The sequence below is a fragment of the Coregonus lavaretus genome, assembly GCF_964263955.1.
Source record: "Coregonus lavaretus genome assembly, chromosome: 33".
NCBI classification, from domain to species: Eukaryota; Metazoa; Chordata; class Actinopteri; order Salmoniformes; family Salmonidae; genus Coregonus; species Coregonus lavaretus.
The window spans coordinates 31,322,066-31,347,764 of NC_140020.1; the positions used below are offsets into that span (position 1 = coordinate 31,322,066).

At 43.6% G+C, this 25,699-nt stretch overlaps 1 protein-coding gene across 1 annotated transcript in view; it reads left to right on the top strand.

Annotated features, from left to right (window-relative positions):
* Positions 1-7,384: 7,384 nt before the first annotated feature.
* Positions 7,385-25,699, top strand: part of LOC311108375 (serine/threonine-protein kinase PAK 5-like) — a gene marked incomplete at both ends in the record, with an annotated part of 49,229 nt that continues 30,914 nt past the window's right edge. Inside the window, 2 exons of the mRNA XM_084151011.1 lie at positions 7,385-7,588; positions 12,442-12,486. Coding sequence (XP_084007137.1) covers positions 7,385-7,588; positions 12,442-12,486 — 249 coding nt within the window. The remainder of the gene's footprint in view (positions 7,589-12,441; positions 12,487-25,699) is intronic.

Sequence of the window (25,699 nt, forward strand, 5' to 3'; positions counted from 1 at the left end):
GTGTTGTGGCTGGGTTTTGGGTGCAGGGAAAACGCCTGCCGTGGTTCAGATGGCGACAGATGGCTAGAGACAAATCCGCCTGGGAGTCAGGAACCCTGCCCCTCTTACTCTGTGTGGAGGGCTCTCTGCCATGTTGGGGAATGTGTGTGTGTGTGTGTGTTGGTGTGTGTGCATGTGCGTGGGGGTAACATTTGAACATTGGTGTTGTATATGTTTGTGTGGGGTGGCACTTACGTTGAACTGGGTTATGCAAGACCCTCATAACGCCTTTTTACCAGTTCTGGTGAGAAACATGACTAAGATACGACCACGACTTAACTGTGGAGCAGAGCTCACTTTTACAGGGAGTCCTGCACTCTCAACGACTCCTGCAATTCAGGTTTATGAGGGTGAGTACACACATACACACACACATACACACTTGTGTTTGCAGTACCTATGCATTGTTTAGGAACAATTACATGTACTCTATCCCCCACAGTTACCATGATAACATTTAATTGTCTTGGCATTAACCAGGCTCCTGTTTCTCATCCAGTGACATTGGACCTCTTTGCTGCAATAACCTTATTCTCCATGAAGTGCTTTATAATCTGCTCATAAATTATAGCTCAGTAGTTGCTGGTCTGGCTGCCAAGACAACCTGTGCATTACGTAGTTCCATTAGGTTTTCCCATACAGGGAAATTCCTCAGAGGGCTCCTCGCTTAAATACAGTTCACTCCAAATGATGCACTGCACAGCTACTTCATCTACTGTTAGTATGCAAGCTAGCCATGCACAGTGAATGCCATTCCCTTTTTAAAAGCCTGCGAAATGAGTGTGCGTGTGTGTGCGCGTGCTTGTGTGTGTGTGGCCTAGACGAGCAGTCCAGCGGTCTGTGCCAGTATTCCTTTTTCTCTTACAATCAGGCCTGGGAAGCCTTAGGCCCTGCTATCCTCTGTAATCCCATTCCCAAATCACACACACACACACACACACACAAACAAACAAACACTGCCCCTTGGCTCGCGTCTCTCTCTGCCTGCTCCTAATCCTGATGCAATCCCCCTAAATGTGCTGCTGGGGTTGAGGTTCTCTGTCTGTGTGTAGCATCAGTCTTCTCCAGCCCTGGTCCTGAATGGAAACTCAAAGAGTGTGCAGGCTTTTGTTCTAGTTTAGCACCAACATGTGATTCAATTAATCATCAAACCCTTGATTAGATAAATAAGGTGTGTCAGTGCTGGGCTGGAGCAAACGCCTGCACACCCTTCTGGACCCACCCCCCCAGTATAGTTAGGGCAGCTAGCCAGTGTTTGTCCCTGATATCCAGAGATAGTGTTTCTCTTTCAGTGTGTTTTATTTTTCCGCTTGTTGAGGTAATTCACTCGGCTCTATTTTTAGTAGATGTAATGTTTTCTATCAGTAGAGTGGATGAATGCTGCCGTTTCACTTTCCAAAGGACACACTGGTGGTTATGGATAAGAATAGCAAAATGTCAGACACCTTCGGCCAATCAGTAGAGGTGGTACTGGCACTCAGCCAATGAGGAAAAGGCTTGTTGACAGGTCCGCAGTGCGTAAGGAGATGATTGGCAGGTCAAATATGGATAAGGGGAAGAGGGAGATGGAGTCAGAGAATGCAGGAATGTGCATGTTAGCTGGTTATTTTGGGGAAGACGTGAAAGGCATGCTAGTTATGCGTGTGTGTGTGTCACTGCCACTCCATCGCCTCCCTTCCTCCCTCCATCTCCCTCCCTTCCTCCCTCGCTCCTCTGGTGTTGGGGAAGCTACTCTGGTTTACCAAGCTACCAATTACTTCCCACTGGAAGAAGTTAAGCTAGTGTAACAACTCCGTAGGTGGAGGAGAGTGTCACATGCGTGGTGGTGCAAAACCAAGAGCAGACAATTCTGTTCTCAAATAGGGATTTATTTAACTCTAAATGTTTGACAAGTAGGGGAATCTTCAGGTCCCTAAAGAATGTTCTCACTCAAAAATGTCAAACCTTCAAAATCAACTACTGGCCCTTTTACAGCAATAACTAAACTTAAATAACTAGCTCTCTCTCCCCCCTTCTTCGGTATTATGGCAGTCCCCAAACAAAATAGGTGCATGCCGCCACCTACTGTATTGGCTGTGTATCAGCCTACTATTCTGTAGTATGAATTCATTACACTTTGTGAAACAATTGCCCTACCAACTAACCCTGCACCCATTAAAACCTATTCCACTACTTTGGCCCTATCAGATCCTACTCCAGACCAGCAGCCTGGGAGGACGGGACACTATCGTTCAAAACATCTTGTAACTCTTCTGCAGTAAAATCCTGTACACCCAAGTACACTATATATACAAAAGTATGTGGACACCCCTTCAAATTAGTGGATTCGGCTATTTCAACCACACCCGTTGCTGACAGGTGTATAAAATTGAGCACACTGCCATGCACTCTCCATAGACAGACATTGGCAGGAGAATGGCCTTACTGAAGAGCTCAGTGACTTTCAACGTGGCTCCGTCATAGGATGCCACCTTTCCAACAAGTCAGTTCGTCAAATTTCTGCCCTGCTAGAGCTGACCCGGTCAACTGTAAGTGCTGTTACTGTGAAGTGGAAACGGCTAGGAGCAACAATGGCTCAGCTGCAAAGTGGTAGGCCACACAAGCTCACAAGCGCGTAAAAATGTATCTTTCCTCGGTTGCAACACCCAATACCAAGTTCCAAACTGCCTCTGGAAGCAACGTCAGAACAATAACTGTTTGTCGGGAGCTTCATGAAATGGGTTTCTATGGCCGAGCAGCCGCACACAAGCCTAAGATCACCATGCACAATGCCAAGCGTCGGCTGGAACGATGTAAAGCTCACCGCCATTGGACTCTGGAGCATTGTAAACGCATTCTCTGGAGTGATGAATCACGCTTCACCATCTGGCAGTCCGATGGACGAATCTGGGTTTGGCGGATGCCAGGAGAACGCTACCTGCCCCAATGCATAGTGCCAATTGTAAAGTTTGGTGGAGGAGGAATAATGGGTCGGGCTAGGCCCCATAGTTCCATTGAAGGGAAATCTTAACACTACAGCATACAATTACATTCTAGACGATTCTATGCTTCCAACTTTGTGGCAACAGTTTGGGGAAGGCCCTTTCCTTTTTCAGCATGACAATGCCCCCGTGCACAATGCGAGGTCCATACAGAAATGGTTTGTCGAGATCGCTTCACTGCACCTGCCACCACAGTTAATTCATCCTCACTCTCGTCACTTTATAATAATAATATGATATACCATTTAGCAGACGCTTTTATCCAAAGCGACATACAGTCATATGTGCATACATTTTTACGTATGGGTGGTCCCGGGGATCGAACCCACTACCCTGGCATTACAAGCGCCATGCTCTACCAATTGAGCTACAGAGGACCACTTTCAATTTCCTTCTGTAGCTCTTCTAAAACGTTCTGTGTGATCCACAACTCCATATTTACTTATAATATGCTCCACTTTTTCCCCTTTTCTTCCTGTCCGCCTTCTTACCCCCACCTCATGGCCACCCACAATCAGCCACGCACTGGCCTCATTGACCTCTCTCCCCCTTGTGCATGCCACTGCATGGTCTATGAGCTGCTGCTGCAGCCCTAATTGCAGCCAGGTGTCTAAGGTGTGCAGCTGCAGTCAATTAAGTCTCTGTGGATATTTGCCACAACTTGTACCGAGTCATTTAGCCACCAGTTGGGGCCAAAAGCTGGCCTTTCCCAGCGTTACGCCCCTCGGGTGCTCACTAAAGCAAAAAATATTGTTTACTTAACATTTTAGTCATTTAGCAGACACTCTTATCCAGAGCGACTTACAGTTAGTGAGTGCATACTGGCCCCCTGTGGGAAACGAACCCACAACCCTGGTGTTGCAAGCGCCATGCTCTACCAACTGAACTACAGGGGTAACAAAAGTTACTTTAAAAATGTAGTTCACTACATCCAATCTACTTTGTGAAATTCTTTTTAATTTTTTAAGTCATCTTTCATTGACAAGCTATAAGTTAATTATTGATGACTTGAGATGGAAATACATCAGATGGCTTCCACAACATGTGAACAATATCAGAAAGAAATATGGGATTGATTGACCTAACAACTAGAAATGGGCAGATGTTTTAGTAAGGGGTGTCAGGTGTGGTCATGGGACGTTTCCAAGACTCTGAGCCAGGTAGCAATAGTTCGCATTACGCATAAAAGGTTCTAGGCCTTGCTTTGTCCCACCCAGGTCAACTGCATATCCCTGGAAAGCTTATCTCATTGGCTACAAAACTGACAAGGTGCCATAATAGCCAATCCCCTGTGTAATGGATGCCTACAGTGCGTAAGCAGGCAACGTCATATTTTTGATGTGGCGGCAGGTAGCTTAGTGGTTAAGAGCGTTGTGCCAGTACCCGAAAGGTCACTGGTTCTAATCCCCGAGCCGACTAGGTGAAAAATCTGTCGATGTGCCCTTGAGCAAGGCACTTAACCCTAATTGCTCCTGTAAGTCGCTCTGGATAAGAGTGTCTGCTAAATGACTAAAATGTAAATGATGTGCAAAGATATAGTCACTCGGTGGACATTCAATGTTGCCATTAAGTCATACATCATCAGATAACATTGGCAATAGGCTAGATTTGTCCATCCAAACTAAGGATTAATTTGATACCCCCCATGTAGCTATAGCTCAAACACAGACCAAATCGAAGCTTACCATGTAAGATGTTTGCTGTTTAGTGAAAACGTTGTGTAAAATAAACATTTTGACTCTCTGGGCTGGTGATCAATAACGGTAGGTATTTCGGTGTGTATCAACGTATTCCGTGTTTATTTCGTTTATGCTTCACAACGCTAACCGGAATGTAGGTAGCAGCCATCTTGAAATGAGGTAATCGGCTCGGCCTCGCCTTATAAATTCATATGCCCATATATGGTAGTAAGTCACACCAAAGATTTGAAGGCACCGATCAATAGCCAACATACTCATCTTTCCGCAGACAACCTGCTTTTGCAGATAGGGGCTACCGTTCTCATACCAGACTGAATTGAATAAAAAAAATCTAATAGGGTCCCCAAATATGGGGACTTTACATTTAGGAGGTTTAAACAGAATGTGTAATTTAGCCTATTCTCATGTGAGAATTAGGCTGAAAAAAGAAAGCAAATTATTGCCTACTTCACCCATATTTTATTTTATTTTTGCAAAAAAGTAGTGTTTAGTTCCAGTAGTTAGCTGCACCACAACATGACAAAAAAGTAATTAACTGACAACACTTCCTACATTTGAATTTAGTTGAACTACCACCAAGCCACTGAAAAATGTAGTTAAATAAATAGTTAAACTACATGTAGTTCACTACTCCCCAACACTGCCCTCCTCTCATCACTCCATCTCTTTCCCCTCCTGACCACACCACCCTCCTCCCTCCCTTTCTTCTCATCTCCTCCCTCCTTTCCTTTCCTCTTCCCTCCCTCCCTAAATCAGTCTGATGTCTTTCCTGAGGGAGTGTAAGCAAATTGAATGAGAAAGACTCATTCTATCAGCTCTAGTCTGGCACTATCACTGGCCAGAGCTACTTTATTGGGGTCTTTGCATGGGCTCATGGGGCTGCTCCTCAGGTGCTCAGAGTCATATAGATCCTTCTATTTACTTAGACAGGGCTTCTTTGAATGCACGAACACAAACTCACTAGCCTATTCCTCTCCTTAGCTTGTCTCTCTAACCATCTGTCCCTCTGTCCACTCACCGTGGCTACTACAGCTGGCCTGGCAGGGCTGGTGTGTGTGTGTGTTGCTGGATCTGGCTGGCACGGCGGAGGTCCGGACTGGTGATACAGACAGACAGAGAAAACATTTGTTTCCACTAGAAGACAATGTTCATACAGGGGAGAGAGACGGGAAGGCAGGGATACAATAAGGTCCTTTCAGACCAAACCAACAGAGTGATGACAACATGATGGATGACAACATGGTGGATCTATCTATCTGTGTGTGTGTGTGTGTGCGTGGAGACCTATCCTCTTACACAACCTGTTACCAAAGATTACGTTGATTTGGAGAAATAAATGATTGCGTGATTCAAATAGTTTGCCCATCAAAGTGCCAGTGAATCATAAGTAGTGTTAAACTATTAAAGTCTCTTGCTCCATTTCTGCTCAAACCACGAAGCCCATCAACATTAATAGTATTATGAAACAGGCTTTGGGACAGCAAATCTTCATCTCGCAGCTGAATCAAGTTGACAAGTTTTCAACACCGTAGTAGTTTGTATAAACAGCAGAGCATCAAAAAATGACATGCCAACTAATCTTCTCTTAATTGGTATGTGAAGTGTGTGTGTGCATGAGTGCTCTCATACAGTGTGTGTGTGGATAATTGAGGACATTTTATTGTACTGCATAAACTAGACTATAGCACTGATTCTCTCTCCCACATGCACTTAACCTGTTTCTCCAGCTAGTTACCTCACTGCATACTGCATAAAGGAACATGAAGTAAAGGTCAATGATGCTATAAGTGTTGAAGTGGGAGATATCTTGACTAGCCTTTGTCCCAATAACATACGTGTAACTGGCAAAATAAAGGAGTAACACTTGAGTAAATGAGGGATACAAAGCATATTGAAAGGAGGTGCTTCCACACAGGTGTGGATCCTGAGTTAATTAAGCAATTAACATCCCATCATGCTTAGGGTCATGTATAAAAATGCCCAGTTGCCCATTATTTTGGCCACCATGGCTAGAAGAAGAGATCTCAATGACTTTGAAAGAGGGGTCTCAAAGGAGCATAGGGTGTGTGTGTGTGTGTGTGTGTGTGTGTGTGTGTGTGTGTGTGTGTGTGTGTGTGTGTGTGTGTGTGTGTGTGTGTGTGTGTGTGTGTGTGTGTGTGTGTGTGTGTGTGTGTGTGTGTGTGTGTGTGTGTGTGTGTGTGTGTGTGTGTGTGTGTGTGTGTGTGTGTGTGTGTGTGTGTGTGTGTGTGTGTGTGTGTGTGTGAGAGAGAGAGAGAGAGTCAGTCACCAAATCTCAACCCAATTTAACCCTAATGGGAGATGCTGGAGCAGCGCCTGAGACAGCGTTTTCCACCACAGTCAACCAAATGATGGAATTTCTCGTGGAATAATGGTGTCGAATCCCTCCAATAGAGTTCCAGACAAGGCGTATTGAAGCTGTTCTGGTTGCTCGTGGTGGCCCAATGCCCTATTAAGACACTTTACTGTATGCTGGTGTTTCCTTTATTTTGGCAGTTACCTGTATATTGACTTCATAATGTATGTATTCATCGAATACAGTTCTCTCAAATAGTGTGTTTGGACCGCTATGTCTGTCTATTGTGACTTCCTAGTTTTTTCTAAAATCTCTTGCTGTTTTTTCCAGGTTTGTCCGGGTTTTCCAGCATGTTTGGGAAAAAGAAGAAGAGGCTAGAGATTTCGGCTCCGTCTAACTTTGAGCACCGGGTCCACACGGGTTTCGATGAGCGGGAGCAGAAGTTCACGGGTCTGCCCCAGCAATGGCAGAGTCTCCTGGCAGACACAGCCAACAGACCCAAGCCCATGGTAGACCCCTCCTATATCACACCCATACAGCTGGCTCCTATGAAGGTAAAGTACCGGAAGGACAAACGGTGCTACTCAGTCTGCCTGTATTCTCAGATTCATGCCTTTCTTTCTTTCTTTCTTTCTTTCTTTCTTTCTTTCTTTCTTTCTTTCTTTCTTTCTTTCTTTCTTTCTTTCTTTCTCTGGGATTCTCTCTCTACCTCTCCATTTGATTCTCTGTCTGTCTGTCTGTCTGTCTGTCTGTCTGTCTGTCTGTCTGTGTGTCTACTGTACCTATCTATACACACTCAGTGTCATTGAGCACCAGTCTGGCTCCATTCACCTCTTATGAGCTGTTATGTTGTCTTTATATGGAGGGAAGATGGGCAATTCTTCCACGACATGAGTACACACTTCCTCAAGGCTCTAAGAAGCCATAGACCTTGTAAGAAGAGATAGACATTGAACTTCTGATAGTACCTGAGCTATCCAGGAATACTAATATATTAACCGATTGACTGTTATATCCTTCAGCTTTCCATTATTGATCCTGGGAGTGTCTATTACTTCCAGTCACTTACATACACTTACAACACTGAAAGACAAAGTTATCTTTGGCCAAGCTTGTTGCCAAACGTGAAGATAACAAAAGTGCTGCCATCCAAGCTAACAACAAACGTTCCCACAACTTTAGAGAACGTTCCCTTAAGAGTCTCATTAGGTCATTAACTAACTTTTTCATAGGAATGTTCCTGTGATTTGCAAGGAATGTTTTCAAGAGACCAATCCCTTTCAGTCAAATAAAACATACCCAGAACGTCGTTACTATGTTCTCAGAACTTAAGATATTAATGTTCTAGACACGTTAAATGAGAGCGTTGCAAGAACATTTATGTGTCCTGTTTTCTGTGGGTTAGGAGAATATTCCATCAACATCCCACCAAACATACACAGAACATGGTTGTCAAGTTCTCAGAACATAAGATATTCATGTTCTAGACACGTCAAATTTGAACATTCATGTGTCCAGTTTTCTGTGGATTAGGAGAATATTCCATCAACGTCCCACCAATCATGGTTGCCATGTTCCCGGAATATAAATTATTAGGAGGATATTTCATCAATGTCCCACCAAACATCACGTCTTGTTACTGAGCCAATCAAGCCCTGATTGGTGAACCACTGATCCATTCATAGCGCTTTGTCTGTTGTCAAGGATACTCACACACAGTGCCTTTAACATACAGTGTTTTCAACATACAGTACATGTTCATTTATACAGTCATTATTATTCAACATGTCCTCACCTGGGATTTTAACTCACAACCTCTTGGTCCACGGTACTCCAATCTTCCTGCTACGCCACCATGTCCGTGTCATGTATCAGTTAATCTGATTATTCTCATCATTGACTTTTTTAACTTACTGAAGGGCTTTCTGTATAGTTGTCTAATGTTGGAGGGACATATTAACCTGCGTTAATGATACACTTGAATCACTACGATCAATCAAATATTTTCTTGAATGTACTTTTAACAGAGCTGCGATTTACTTCAAAGTGCATTCACCCTTTTGCTTACACCTATCAAGTTGTTTCAGATCTACACATGTGCCTAGGGAGGAGGGGTTAGGGTTTCATCTGGACAGGGCCTAACTATACTGACCCAATAAGCACATGGTGTAGCGATATCCCTTATTGGGACAGTGGTTAGGGTGTTTGTCATTGGTGCTGGTGGCCTGGGTTCGAGACCCACTAGGGGAGTCATCGTACTCTCATGTTCATGTCATCATTTCCGTTTTGAAATTGAAATGCATTTATCAAACATTCCGATTGTTTATATGGATATTTCGTTAGAGCACTTGGAAATATAATTTTTGCATATTTGTTTATTATCATAATGTTTATAGATTTCTCCTCTTTCACGCATCTCTGGAACTGGCTACCAGCTTTGTGCCTTTGTGCACAACCTCCAGATGTTTTTTTAGGTTTGATGTGGTGTTTCTGGATAAAGAGATCAACGCTGCCTTTGCAGAGTTTGCATTTGACTAAAATGTTGTTCTCTTTCTCCTCGAATAACTCAAAATAATGGGAGCATTTCCACAAGGAAAAGGTTAAGCAGGGTAACAACACAGCTGCCATCTTTCTTCGAGTTTCGGCTTTACGATAGCCTATTGGAAACGGGTAAACCTATAGAATGAATTCCGTTAGCATGAGACAAGGCATTAAAAAATATATATAACATGCCGGTAGAGATATGCTTCTGAAAGTAATATACAGGTTACTAGAAAAAGTAACTAATAATATTACAATATTTGAAGACAGTAACTTGTTATATTACTCTGCTACTCATAAAAGTAACTAAGTAATTATTACACCAACACTGGTCCAAAGTGATTCTGTTGCAATTTGTCTATTTTTCCACATTAAAACTTGGAGATGGAACTCTGCGTTGTGTATTGTTTTGGTATAACTGGCATCATCATTGCTTAAATGGCAAACATGAGAAAGTATGTAAGAAAGTACAGACATGCTACTGTAAATATACACATTTCTGATATTCTGAGAATATGGCGACCATGTTCTGGGTATGTTTCTATCAGAAGCAACACTACCACCTGGGCCATGTTCAGGCTGATGTGATTCCTAATCAGAAACACATGTTTGTTCTACATGGTATATGTGGTGTGGATTTAAAAAAGATAGAGTTCTGTTTGAGAGGCTCAGCTATCTAGAATGCTACCAATTCCCATCTTTCAATGAGAAACTAATTTGAATTAGATCAGATAGGTGTGTTGTAACTGTTGCCAAATAATGACATTAACATATAATGCCAAGAAAGTGAGAGTAGGGGGACTCCCCAAGCAGGTCTCGAACCCAGGCCATCAGCACCAATGACAAACACCCTAACCACTGTCCCAATAAGGGATATCTCTACACCATGTGCTTATTGGGTCAGTATAGTTAGGCCCTGTCCAGATGAAACCCTAACCCCTCCTCCCTAGGCACTTGTGTAGATCTGAAACAACTTGATAGGTGTAAGCAATAGGGTGAATGCACTTTGAAGTAAACCTCAGCTGTTAAAAGTACACAATACACTTTTATTGATCATAGTGATTCAGGAGTATCATTAAAACAGGTTAATATTCCCCACCAACATTAGACAACTATACAGAAAGCCCTTAAATTGTCTAAATAAGTAAATCAAATCAATGATGAGAGAATAGTCAAATAAACTGATAACTGATAGAGACATGGTGGTGTAGCAGGAAAATGTGAATGCTGTGAACCAAGAGGTTGCGAGAACATGGCAACTATGTTCTGTGTATGTTTGATGTGACGTTGTAATATTCTTCTAACCCTCAGAAAACTGGACACAGGAATGTTCTTGCAATGTCCCATGAAACGTTTCTAGAACATTAATGTTGAATATTCTGAGAACATTGTAACCACGTTCTAGATAAGTTCTACTTGACATTAAGGGGAATGTTTTAATAACTTTAACACCAAACATGCAAAAAAGGTTATCCGAATGTTTTTGCTAACATAGCTAGAATGTTCCCCTAACTAACGGAAAGCTGGACACAAACATTAGGGGAACATTATGGTTAACATTACAAAAACGTTCTCTCTCCCTAGAATTGTTAGCTGGGGTAACTAGTAATGGTTCAGAGAAATTCGATATCCTATCATTCTGCTTGACAAAACAATACAATCTCTTTGCAGATGACATTGTGAAGTGAATTGCCCATGTTTCCTCCACCTCTGTGACTGTGTTCCTCCTTGTCCCTGCCTCTTCTGAGTGTCTCCCATGCTGTGTTGTTGTTCAATGATTATTTATATGTTCGTTTTTTCGATAGGGGCAGATACAATTAATAACATGGACACATTGAATCTTCAACAGTCAGACGCATCGCACCATCATGCTATAGCCTGTGCTTGTTTATGGAGAAGCAGTCTTTGAAGCTGTAGTGCTTGCTTAAACCACTCTACTCCTTTAGGAAGCATCAGAGTGGCTTCTGAAGGGATTCTATCCATTAGGTCCAGGCTGTTAGCTGTTGTTGTACCTAGGGGTCCCAAACAGTGGGAGTGTCAGTCCTACTCCCTGTCTGTGGTGTCCCCTTATACTGCACGTGAGGCTCTCGGCCCTCTGCCCTCACACCCTGTGCCCTGTGTGTCACTACACCTGCTTGCACTTTTATTTACTGTTATTATACGCTGTACAATAAACTGACACAAGCCAACGACACACGACACGGACATACACTTTATCGTTTCAGCAACTGTTTTGATATTTAACAGTCAAACTGAATAGCTGCTACTGATAAAATGACAAAACAAATGAATCGTCATTGATTGTCAACAACAGTGCAAATAATCCTTAAAGAGAAGCACTTAGTTAGAAGAGCCATGTCACATCAGGCTTAACGATGAGCTGGCACGTCACAAACAGAGATATTCAAGAAAGTTTCATCTAAATATTCTTATAGCAGTAGACCATCATCTTAGATAAAGAAATAAGCAGCAGCTTGCTTAGTTAGCTGTACTAGTTCTCAACTGACCAGTCTTGAAATAGTCCCTATTTAGCAGTGGTAGCTTGTTTAAAGCAATGGGACATTATCTTTAACATTAGCCGCTAAGCTAGGCTAGTCTATGAGGAGCCACGGGCATTCGGGAGAATAGGAGCGAGAGGACATGACATCACAGGATATGACATCAGATATATATTTAAATACTTCCTGTCTAACCTCTAACCTCAATTTACCTTCTACCACTAACTTAATAAAGGTTTTACACAGTGGTAGCAAGTACACAAAAACGTTTCTTGTGAAACTTGATCTTTCTAGAACAGCACTGTTGCCATTGGAGATATCTCTGAAGAGGGGAAAACAAGACTTTAATTCTCTTACTCTCTTCACAGATATCTCCCAAGAAAATCCGGTCGGCCGAATCACCCTTGCGAAAAGTATGACTTCTACTACCCTTCAATTCCCTTTTCTTTTCTGTTCTTTTCTCTTCCTTTTTCGGTCACACACTGTCACAACCACAAACCGCAGTTTTTATTTTACTACATCTTTCCGACACTACCTGGCCACATGCACTCAGTCGGAGGTAGTGTGTTGAGGTGGTGGGAGGGGAGGGGCATAGTACATATTACATATTTTTGCTAGTTCTTATTTTCAATCATACGCATGACCCCGAAAAGTCACTATTCTGTAACCATAGCAGAATGTTGTTTTCTTTTTCTTTTTATATAGTATTTATTTCCGAGATGTGCTAGCGTTGATGTGCTGATATGGATGTGAAGTGTGTGCTCCCATGGCCTGCTATACAGAGCTGACATGGGTTCAAATACTATTTGAAATAATTTTTAAATACTGCAGCTGCGCTTGATTGAGCTTGACTGTTGCCATGGAACCAATAGAAAAGCCTTGAAAGTGTAAACCCCACCCACCTGGCCTTCCAAACAGGCTAAAGCAAGTGGTAAAAGTATTTGAAAGATTTCAAATAGTATTTGAACCCAGGTTTGATACAGAGCCAGAAGGGAAACAGTTCATAAGGGTTTTGCATGTTTTTCAGAACCCTCCCTGCTCAGCCAACAACTAACTAACCGACTGGCCTGAGCCAGTCCCATTACTCAGTTCCAGCTCGCATACACACAAACACGCACATGCACACACACACGCACATGCACACACACACTGCAGGTCCTCTCATCCGGTAACTCATCAATGTTTCTCTCCACATAAATGAATGACATATGATGTGCAGTCTCTGGGTCGTGAAGGGACAATACGGCATAATTATGTTTTCCAATTTCAAGATGAACAGTAGGTTCTCTTAATGTTTTATAAATGGCTTATAAATAGCTAATAAGTGGTATATAAATGATGGATTCCATGAGTTGAATCTTGTTTATCTGTTTTTGAGAGCAAAGGTGAAGGTGTCAGCGATTGTAGCGTCAACTCAATACCACAATATTGTTGTTTTTACCTTTGCTGTACTTTCCTCTTCCTCCTCTCCTTCCTCCTCTTTCTCATCTCTCCTGTCTTTGTTGGTCTCATTAGAGGCATGTGCATGCATATGTGTGTGTGTGTGCGCGTGTGTGTATGGCTGAGTCACAGGGTGGACTGTGCTATATTTATCCTCTCTGTGTTGGTCTGATGTCCCTCTCCCCTTGTTGTAATGACACATGAGTGATGCTAGTCTACCTCTGGCTGGCAGCCCCCCCCCAGCACTGTGTCTAGCTGTGTGTGTGTGTGTGTGTGTGTGTGTGTGTGTGTGTGTGTGTGTGTGTGTGTGTGTGTGTGTGTTCCTCTGCCTGGCAGTCTCCTAGCGTTCTCATTGGTACAGTAAAGGGGGACAGAGGAAAAGGTCAATGTGAAGTGTGTGTGTTTTGGTAGGGTTAGGGAGGTTGGTGCGTGTGTGTTTTGGTAGGGTTAGGGAGGTTGGTGCGTGTGTGTTTTGGTAGGGTTAGGGAGGTTGGTGCGTGTGTGTTTTGGTAGGGTTAGGGAGGTTGGTGCGTGTGTGTTTTGGTAGGGTTAGGGAGGTTGGTGCGTGTGTGTTTTGGTAGGGTTAGGGAGGTTGGTGCGTGTGTGTTTTGGTAGGGTTAGGGAGGTTGGTGCGTGTGTGTTTTGGTAGGGTTAGGGAGGTTGGTGCGTGTGTGTTTTGGTAGGGTTAGGGAGGTTGGTGCGTGTGTGTTTTGGTAGGGTTAGGGAGGTTGGTGCGTGTGTGTTTTGGTAGGGTTAGGGAGGTTGGTGTGTGTGTGTTTTGGTAGGGTTAGGGAGGTTGGTGCGTGTGTGTTTTGGTAGGGTTAGGGAGGTTGGTGTGTGTGTGTTTTGGTAGGGTTAGGGAGGTCGGTGCGGTCATTGTTGCTCAAATAACTCCCATCATCGCCCTCTGGCTGGCACTCATAGTTTATTCATCCTCTTCTCTTCCCTCTCCTCCTTCCCTTTCCCCCCTTCATTCTCTCCTCTCCTTTCTACCCTACTTCCCTTCTTCCCCTCTGCTCTCCCCTACCCCCTCCACACTCCTCCCCTCTGCTCTCCCCTACCTCCTCCACTCTCCTCCGCTCTGTTCTCCTCCGCTCCCTCCCCCCATACTTACTCTAGAAGGTTTGGGTCTGTATGCACTCTCTCCTCTCTCCTCTCTCCCAGATGGAAGTGCTCCATATCACTACCTTTATTCTTTATTCTTACCCCCCTCCTCATCCAACCCCCATTCCCCAGAAGTAGGCTAACGCTAAGCGCTAACAGCATTTCCATGTCTAAAACATCTCTGTGGCCTTGAGGGAGAGAGTGAGCTAGCTGGCTTTGGGTTAGAGAGAGCGAGCTAGTCATTGGGTTATCGGTGGTGGTGAGATGTTTTTTAGTCTTGAGCCCACCACCAACCCCCTTCTTCAGAGGACCGCTTTATTACCATGCTTCGTAATATTAAGGTCAGTAGGTTTTTTTGTATTATAAATATGATTAGATATGTTATTTAATGTTTGCCTATCGTCAATTTCTCCCATTTGACAACATAGTATACTCTGGCAGTGAGTGGGTTAATATTGGTGTGAGGTTCATGTAGCTCGTTAGCTTTACACCCTCATGGTGCCAGATCCTGTGAAGTACTGGGGATAATTGACCCTGAAGGGTAGTAACACAGGGACAGTGGTGTGTGTGTCTGTTTGCGTGTGTGTGTGTGCGTGCTTCCGTGCGTGTTTGTATGTTTATGGAGATGGGAGGGGAGGTTCTATTTCCTCAGCTGTGTCCCTGGATTACAGTAAGGCAGTGAGAAACTGTAGATATTACTGGGGCAGATAGACTGGGACAGGACAAGGTCTGTGTGACTATATGTGGCTGATGGTAGCATTCTGAGATTTACAACTGGGCTGGGATAGAGAGACTAGCATGGTATAGACTTAAAGTAGATCAGTCAAAAGGACTATGCTATAGACTTAGCAAGAGTAGAGCAGTAGGTCAGTGTGTGTGAGAGACTGGTACACTGAAAACAATAGGGTCCAGTGAAGGCGTTGTGCCAGTAACCGAAAGGTCGCTGGTTCTAATCCCCGAGCCGACTAGGTGAAAAATCTGTCGATGTGCCCTTGAGCAAGGCACTTAACCCTAATTGCTCCTGTAAGTCGCTCTGGATAAGAGCGTCTGCTAAATGAATAAAAATAAATAAATGAAATAAGGCATATAGCCCATTGAGAAGTGTGTGTACAGTAATAGTACTGTGAGAGATTGTGGTGAGTGTGTTGGGTTGGCTACTGGAAATGGCAGTGGCTCAGTGACAACAGGACGTCACTGCACCTTGCCAATCCCCTGGCATGTGACGGGGGGAAACAGATCTGGATAGGGGCTGTGTGTGTGTGTGTGTGTTTGTGTGTGCTGGCATGTGAGAGTGTAGGGCGTGCTGGGTTCCTGGAGTTGCAGCTGGGCAGAGTGAGTTATGGTGGGGGTGGATTGGGGTGAATATAAGGAGGGTCTAGAGGCCCGGGCACAGACCACAGACGAGAGGGGAAAGCGTTGGCTGGGCCAGAGGAGAGGACAGGAAGAGAGACAGGGACTACCAGTGTCAGTGTGTGAGAGAGAGAGCTACAACACTGGAGTCCCACAGAGAAACGATTCATACACTCTCACAGGTGGAGTATTATGGCTGTTCAAGTTGTGTCAACAAGGCTGGGCCATTGATATGCTGGTAAAGGTTTTAGTATGTCATTTATTATAAGTCAGAGTTTAGGGTCTTCAAACGTGTTGTTTCATTTGCTGTGAGATGTGTGTGTATTTGTGTGCACACTATGCATTGTGTTGATGTGCTCTCTATTGAGGTCAGCTATTTGGAGGGTCGAGTATTCACGTGAATCCATGGTGTTTTATAGTGGTTAACTGTCACCTTACAGTGTCTGACTGAAATTGATGAATTAGAAGTGCTGTTTGGGAGAAGTGTGAAGTTTGGTACAAGTATGACAGAGTTATTTTGGTTCAGGAGCAGCGTTCAGGTGCTAGGATTTCTGCCTTAAACCGGATGGGACCGGGAGGGAGGGAGGGAGGGAGGGAGGGAGGGAGGGAGGGAGGAGAGAGAGAGAGAGAGAGAGAGAGAGAGAGAGAGAGAGAGAGAGAGAGAGAGAGAGAGAGAGAGAGAGAGAGAGAGAGAGAGAGAGAGAGAGAGAGAGAGAGAGAGAGAGAGAGAGAGAGAGAGAGAGAGAGAGAGAGAGAGAGAGAGAGAGAGAGTGTGTCAGGTGCTGAAATGACTATTTGAACAGGGTTAAAGAGTACCAAGACACAATTAATCTTAGCACTGGAGGTGTTAATGGGACTGGATTCTCTCCAAATCAACTTCTTCCACTGAGAATGAATAGTGCTCAGAGTGTTCAGTTGAAAGTACCCCAGACATCTTATGATCTATCTGTCAATGAACTGCATGACTGTATTATTTAGCTTCAATAATGAATGACTAATGAATAATAGTTTGCCCAGTGTTGGTTGTTGAAAGCTCACTTATTTCATTATATATGCTTTCCAGTATGTATTATCTGCATGTCAATTTGATTGTACTCCGAATTCGGTTTATCTTTGTATTTGCACACACACACACACACACACACACACACACAAACTCCTAGACAGAGAGAGCATCTGTATTTCTTGGCAGTCAGAGAGGCTGAAGTGGATGGCATTGATTTAAGCCTCTCTTTATCTTTCTCTACCATCATTCTCTCCTCCACCTCCTCGTTCTCTCGCTCTGTGTTCATCTCTCGTTCCTGTCTTTCACAGACACACTCTCTAAATCTCAGAGCCGTCGGAGTCACGGTCAGAGAGAGATTTGACACACTCACACATGCACGCACACATGCACACACACACACACACACACACATACACTTTCTGTCTACATCAGAGGTGGATCATTCTTTGGTCTCATTTTGACTGTGCACTCAGTTGACCTAATCAGCGGTGGGGGATTCATTGTACGGGTCTACTGCACCCCCTGGTGGTTCGTTTTAACCTGTCCCTGTAACTCCCCTGTAACGCCGTAGAAAATAAATTGAGGACCTACTGCATCTACAGTATGCTCACTGGCCCTAGTTAGGAGGACACCATGTGGAAAGTCAAAGTGATATGGTATCCATGGCGTTCTACTGTCAGTAGTCTGAACACCAATGAGACAAGGAGAGAAAGATAGGCAAGACACTGAGACAGAGCTGAAGCTTTCTGATATCACAAATTGACTATGTGGGTCTATTGTACTGTACTGTACTCACCTTCCATTCCTCCCTCCCATAACTTATCTTGACATATAGACATATAGATTTCAATATGCAGCAATATTAGACTAATCCCTACCCAGGTATAATTCATGTTTGTTCAATTGGTTTTGATATATTCTCCTATATCGTCTACAGTGACTGACTTTGAGAGACTGAAAGTCTCTGTGTGTGTGGGTGTGTGTGTGTGTGTGTGTGTGTGTGTGTGTGTGTGTGTGTGTGTGTGTGTGTGTGTGTGTGTGTGTGTGTGTGTGTGTGAAAGACAGAGAGAGAGACAGAGAGAGAGAGAGTTAAAGGAAGAATAAGTGAAGTTAACTTTCTGACAGGACTTGGACTTAGATTAATGACTGTCCGTGTGTAATTAAGGCATGGTGAGCGGCTATCTATCTGGCTGTGTGAGTGTACACGCGTGCATGTGTGTGTGTGTTTGTGTGTGTGTGTGAAATTAAACCAGAGTGAGCTCCTGTCTCTCTCAAAGCAGTGAGAAGAAGATAACACTGGGATGCTACCAGAGAGCCCTAATTGATCTCCTCGTCTCGGTGTGGAGGCCAGTGGATCAGGAAGTTTCAGTGACAGTGATTAACTCATTGAAAAACTCCAGGAGAACCTCCTCGAGACAGAGAGATTTTGGTTTTATTTACAACATCACTATTGATTCATTGTGGGGGGCCTCTTCCATCCATGGCTGTTCATAGCCAAACATCAGTGTTTGCCAGGTTACAAGGTCTGCATTTTGCACTTAAGGGATTCAGCCGTATGTTTGTCTTTGATGTGATCTGTAATGCAGTTTGAACACCCACTAGCATCTATGTGGTGAGTATCTAATGTAGGCCTAGCATGACTCATGGGTCCTGGGGCTGGTAGTAGAGCATTTCCCCAGAGAGGTCAGGGGTAACGGGTCAGAGTGGTCTCAGCTGTGGCCTGGATCACATCACATCAGAGGAACACAGGAAACACACACACAGCACCGCTAGGCCTGGGGTCTTCTCTGGGCTGCCCTAGTCTCCCGGGGGGAGATGACACATCCTACATCTAACAAACAGAAAACATTTCACAACAGGCAGCCATTTTGAAAAAGATAAATGGTATGTGTTTGTTTGTTGTTGTGACGTTGCAATAGTTACAAGAGTTGGCTAAAGCACAGATGAGTCCAGGCTAATATCTTGCTCTAGGGCCAGGGGCCTCATTTATAACCGTTGCGTAAATTTCACACTAAATATCTGCGTGCGCCATTTCTGTAAAGAATACGTAAGTAGAAAAATATTGTGATTTATTAACTTGGCGCACGCCATACATATGCATGTTTCTAGCAACGTGCATGCCCTGCCCACCTGAGATGTGTATTTTTCAGCCATCTATTTCTTGTGTTTGAGGGGTGCAAAATCCAGTTGTCACTTAAATCTCGCTGTATTGATTGCTTTCCTTTTACTTCTGCGACTCTTGCTTGTGCCTGACGTTTTTTCCCGTTAACGTTACGACCGTTTAAATGTTTGTAATGACCTGTCAAATACACCCCAGTAATGGCTGAAATGGGCTCAATGGAATACATTGTCCTCCCGTTGAATCTATAACAACGCTAAAGCTTCGTGAGGGATTTAACGTCTCAACACTTATATTACAAGAAAGAGAAGAAAGGTAACTTTATTTTGATTGGTGTTTAAAAAAGGTATAATTTAATAATATGTGATAAACAGAGTTGTAACAGCATATATGAAGATTGTATATGAGTGGGTATGTGTGTATGTAGAGTCAGTATAAATGTATGTGCATATTATGTGTGTGTGTGAGTTAATGATGGAGTGAGTGTTTGTCTGTGTGTTGGAGTGTCAGTGTGTGTGAGTGGGGCCCTGTGAGTGTGCATAGAGAAAGTGCAAAAATAAAATACATGGGTCAACTCAGTTTAATTTAGTTTCCCGCCAAACTCAGTGTTAATCCAGGGCTTTTGATTAGGGAAGCAGCGAACCTTCACTGTGGGGACAACATCGCCGATGCATTTCGTAATGAAGCCGGTGACAGAGGTGGTTAGCTCGTTGATGTTATCGGCAGGGTCTTCAAAACATATTCCAATCAGCGCTAGCAAAGCAGTCCTGTAGCATCATCTCTGATTCTGATGACCATTTCTCAATGGAGCGAGTCACGGGTACTTCCTGTTTGAGCTTCTGCTTGTAAACAGGAGACAGGACTATGGAGTAATGATCTGATTTGCCGAATGGAAGATGAGGGAGGGCCTTCTATGTTTGCTTGTGGGGAGAATAACAGCGGTCTAGCACTTTATCGCCCCTAGTGGCGAGGGAGACGTTTTGATCGAAGTTGGGCATCACGTGTCTTAATGACGCAGATTTAAAATCACAGCCTCCTTCTTGTTTATAGCCTCAGACAGTTTGTTAAGTGCCAGCTTGTTATTTTTCTTGTCCTGAGGTGGAATGTATACAACAGTCACGATAACAGCTGAAAACTCCCTTGGGAGGTAGAAGGGTCAGCATTTGACCATCAGATATTCCAAGACAGGTGTACAATGGGTCGACACTTCCACCGCGCTCGAGTCAGCACACCAGTTGTTGTTTATGAAGAGGCAAACCCCTCCCCCTTTCAATTTCCCTGACTCCACTGTCCTGTCCGCACGGTGAATGGAGAATCCATCAAGTTCGATAGCCATGGGGGATATCTTGTCCGAGATATCCCCCATACTTTAACCACTATAAATAGTACGTATGCATGGTTTGCGGAGAAGTAAAGTAAGCACATTCTCACGTCAACTTACGTTTTTATAAATGCCAACTTCCACACTCATGTTTTGGGGTATACTTTGTACGTACGCATATTTTGTATGTTCCTGACCACATGACCTGACCAGGGAAAACTCCTGTCCCTAGTCATCTCATACAGTAGTTCACAGTGGTATACCATTGATCTAATTTATGGTTGTAGGTAGGAGTCTGGAGGATCCTGGGTAGTTGTATTTGTGGTGGTAAAATCACACAGAGCCATTGAAGATATTGAATGACAAGATGGTGCCGTCAGACACGGTCGCCCTGTTTCTAGCTCCTAGCCAGCTTTGCAGTATTTTTAATTTATTTTGTTATTTCTTACATTATTTGCTCAGAACGTTTCTAGTATTATTACCTACAACCAAAAATAACTTTTGGACATTAGATCGGCGGTCACTCACCATTATTTTGCCGGTCAACCATCACATCCTTTGTTTGGACTTACCGAGGCAGCCCCATTCATCCCGGGTGCTACACCAAAACTTTGACGTCGGAGAAGAGGGAGGAGAAGTGTGGTTCTAGTCAGGCTCAGGCGGCGAGCAAACCATCCGAGTATATTACTCGCTAACGTTCTGTCCCTCCCTGGACAATAAAGTAGTTGAGTAGGCAGTAACGTACAGGAACACAAGTACTTTTGTTCTCCCGATCTGGAATACCTCACAATCAAATGCCGAATGCATTACCTCCCGAGACACTTTGTGCTAACTGGAAACCGCATATAAAGGAAATCTGAAGAAAATGCTCCCAAAATTCTATCAAAGCATCTCCTGTGCTACACGCTGAGAGAACATGCTTGAACGTTGTTACTCTCCCTTCCGGGACAGCTACAAAGCCCTCCTCTGCTCTCCCTTTGGTAAATCAGATCACGCCTCCATCCTGCTCCTCTCGCCTATAAGCAGAAACTTAAGCAGGAAGCACCCGTGGTAAGGACAGTTCAACGTTGGTCTGACCAATCGGAATCTATGCTTCAAGACTGTTTTGATCACACGGATTGGCAAATGTTCCGGAATGCTTCTGGGAATAGTATCGATGTATGCACTGACTCTGTGACTGGGTTATTCAGGAAGGGCATAGAGGATGTTGTTCCACTGTGACGATTTGAACTTATCCAAACCAAAAACCATGGATAGATGGCAACATTCATGCAAAACTGAAAGCGCGAACCACCACATTTAACCACAGCAAGGTGACTGGGAACATGGACGTGTATAAACAGACCAGCTATGACCTCCATAAGGCAATCAAAAAGGCAAAACAACAGTACAGGGACAAAGTTGAGTCGCAATCGAACGACTCAGACACGAGACGCATGTGGCAGGGACATGACCCCTTGCTTCCGGACAAGCTAAACACCTTCTTCGCTTACTTCGAGGAAAACAACACCAAGCCGCCAACGTGGGCCGCTGCCGCTTATGGGGACTGTGTGCTCCCAATATCCGTGGCTGACGTGAGTAAGACATTCAACCGAGTTAACCCTCGCAAGGCTGCCGGCCCAGATGGCATCAGAACATGTGCAGACAAGCTGGCTCTAATTTTACGGACATATTCAATCTCTCCCTATCCCAGTCTGTTGTCATCACTTGCTTCAAGATGTCCACCATTGTTCCCATACCCAAGAAAGAAGGTAACTGAACTAAATGACTATCACCGTGTAGCACTCACTTCTGTCATCATGAAGTGCTTTGAGAGTCTTGTTAAGGATCATATCACCTCCACCTTACCCGACACCCTAGCCCCACTACAATTTGCATACCGCCCCAACAGATCCACGGACGACGCAATTGCCATTGCACTGCACTCCGATTTATGAACATTATGTTTGGTGTTTGGGATTCTTTGTTTATATATTGATGGCTATTTTTCAATGTTACTTTTGATTTTGATATCACATGGATGAGCTTTTCTGCATAATCTTTAAAAAAAAATGTTTTACAATGTTACGAAGATGGAAAAAGACTGCTCTTGAAATATTTGGGATATGTTAGTCAAAACAGAGATCAGGGTCCAGAGTAACTCAGAGGCCCTTCACAGTTTTATTTGAGATAACTGTACAACCATCGAGATTCATTGTCAGATCCATCAGCAGATCTCTTTGTTTCTTGGGACCTAGAACTAGCATCTCCGTTTTGTCCGAGGTTAAAGGTAAAACATTTGCCGTCATCCACTTCATTATGTCTGAAACACAGGCTGCCAGGGTAGGCAATTCTGGGGCTTCAGAATTTCATCTAAATGTACAGCTGTGTGTCGTCTACATAGCAGTGAAAGTTTACATTGTGTTTCCGAATGACATCACAAAGAGGTAGCATATACAGTATAGTGAAAACAATAGTGGTCCTAGAACAGAACCTTTAGGAACACCGAAACATACCATTGATTTGTCAGAGGACAAACCATCCACAGAGATGAACTGATAAGATAAGATCTAAACCAGGCAAGAACTTGTCCGTGTAGACCAATTAGGGTTTCCAATCTCTCCAAAAGAATGTGGTGATCGATGGTGTCAAAAGCGGTACTAAGGCCTAGGAGCACGAGGACAGACGCAAAGACTTGGTCTTACGCCATTAAACGGTCATTTACCACCGTCACAAATGTGGTCTCAGTACTACGATGGAGTCGAAAAAACAAGACTGGAGCGTTTTGTATGCATTATATGTCTTCAGGAAGGCAGTGAGACAAAATTCACAAATTCTACAGCACAATGGCAGAGTCATGTCTTCAGTGTAAAACTAACAATGACTCAATAATCCATGCTTTCTGGGAATGCTATTAAGTCCAAAAGTTATGGACGGAGCAAGAAAGTTGGCTGTCAGAAGTATTACAATGTAAACTTACTTTTAATCCGTCTGTCTGCATATTTCAAGACATGGCATATGGGGGTGTAGTCTTGAAAAAAAATGTAACTAAAAATGTGGAAATCCATCAATCCACCATCATTAACATTTTGAGAGGAATGGGAGATTCAATATAGGCCGATTAGTTTGTAAAAAAATTTCAAGGTCAAGGTTTGGCTTTTTAAGGAGAGGCTTTATTACTGCCACTTTTAGTGAGTTTGGTACACATCCGAAGGATAGGGAGACGTTTGTTATGGAGGGCCAAGCACAGGAAGTAGCTCTTTCAGTAGTTTAGTTGGAATAGGGTCCAGTAGACAGCTGGAAGGTTTAGAGGCCATTACTATTTTCGTGAATATGTCGAGAGATACAGGATTAAAAAACTTGAGTGTCTCCATTGATCCAAGGTCCAGGCAGTTCTGTGCATACTCGGGACAAAAGATTTTTGAAGAAATATACAGATTCAAAGAGGAGTCCGTAATTTGTTTTATAATGATCATGATCTTTTCGGCTCCAAAAGCCTTTTGAAGTGGGTCTGTGGACCTCCATGTGAATATTGAAGTCACCAAAAATTCAAATATTTTCTGCCATGACTACGAGGTCCAATAGGAATTAAGGGAACTCAGTGGGGAACGCTGTATATGGCCCAGGAAGCCTGTAACAGTAACTTTAAAAAAGCGATTGAGTAGGCTGCATAGATTTCATGACTCTCAAAAAATGAAAACACCGTCATTTTCTTTCATAAATTGACATTTGCGATCATAAATGTTAGCAACAAATTCACCTTTATGTGATGCGCGGGGGAAATGGTCACTAGTTTAACCAGAAGGAGAGGCCTCATTTAACGCAGTACATTCATCAGGCCTTAAGCCATGTTTCAGTCAGGCCAATCACATCAAGTTTATGATCAGTGATTAGTTCATTGAATATGACTTCTTTGGAAGTGAGGGATCTAACATTAAGTAGTCCTATTTTGAGATGTAAGGTATTATCACAATCTCTTTCAAAAATTACGAATGGAGGAGGTTTTTATTCCAGTGAGATTGCTAAAGCGAACAACGCAATGTTTAGTTTTGCCCGATCTAGATCGAGGGACAGACATGGTCTTAATAGGGAAAACGGAGCTGACTACACTGACTGTGCTAGGGGCAGACTCCACTATGCTGGCAGGCTGACTAACAGCCTGCTGCCTGGCCTGCACCATATCTCATTGTGGAGCTGGAGGAGTTAGAGCCCTGTCTATTTGATAGATAAGATCAGAGCACCCCTCCAGCTAGGATGGAGTCCATCACTCCTAAGCAGGCCAGGCTTGGTCCTGTTTATGTGCGAGTCCCAGAGAGAGGGCCAATTATCTACAAATGCAATATTTTGGGAGGGGCAGCAAACAGTTTTCAACCAGCGATTGAGTTGTGGGAGTCTACTGTAGATCTCATCACTCCCCCTCACTGGGAGGGGGCCAAGGAGAATTACTTGATGTCGACACATCATTCTGGCTAAGTTACACCTGAAACTATGTTGCGCTTGGTGACCACTGACTGTTTCATCCTAACATTGTTGGTGCCGACATGGATAACAATATCCCTATACTCTCTACACTTGCCAGTTTTAGCTTCAGAAAGCACCATCTTCGGATTAGCCTTTACATTGGTAGCCCTGCCCCCTGGTAAACAGTGTATGATCGCTGGATGATTATTTTTAATTCTAATATTGCGGGTAATGGAGTCGCCAATGAGTAGGGATTTCAATTTATCCGAGCGGGTGGAGGAGAAACCCGAGAATGCTCGGGCTCAGACTCCGATTCGTTGCTTAGTGGGAAAAACCAATTGAACGTTTCTATCCGCTGAATGAGCGACACTGGTTGAGCATGCGGACAGCGTTTCTTTCCAGAAGCCGTGAGAAAATTGTGTGGGGGGATTAACACTACTACCTGTATTTACTGGTGGTACAGATGCTGTTTCATCCTGTCCTACACTTAAATTGCCCTTGCTTAATGATTGCGTCTGAAGCCAGGCTTGCAACTCGGCTATCCTCACCTTAAAGCGATAGTTATCCTGCATATTATGAGCGACTGCGATTAGAAAGCATAATGTTACTTAGCTTTTTCGGCTGGTGGAGGTCCTGCAGATCCATGTCCAGATAAAGTGTCCGGGGAGAAAAAATTGAATGAGGACAAAACTAAGATGTTGGTAAATGTGTTAAATACAGAGTTTGATTAAACGATTATTAAAAGTAAAAAGCGAAAAGTTTGGCAGGTAGCCAAGTAGCAACAAACAGCGCAGCATAGTAATTGAACATTGGTAACTTTAATGATGTTTACATACTGTTTTACCC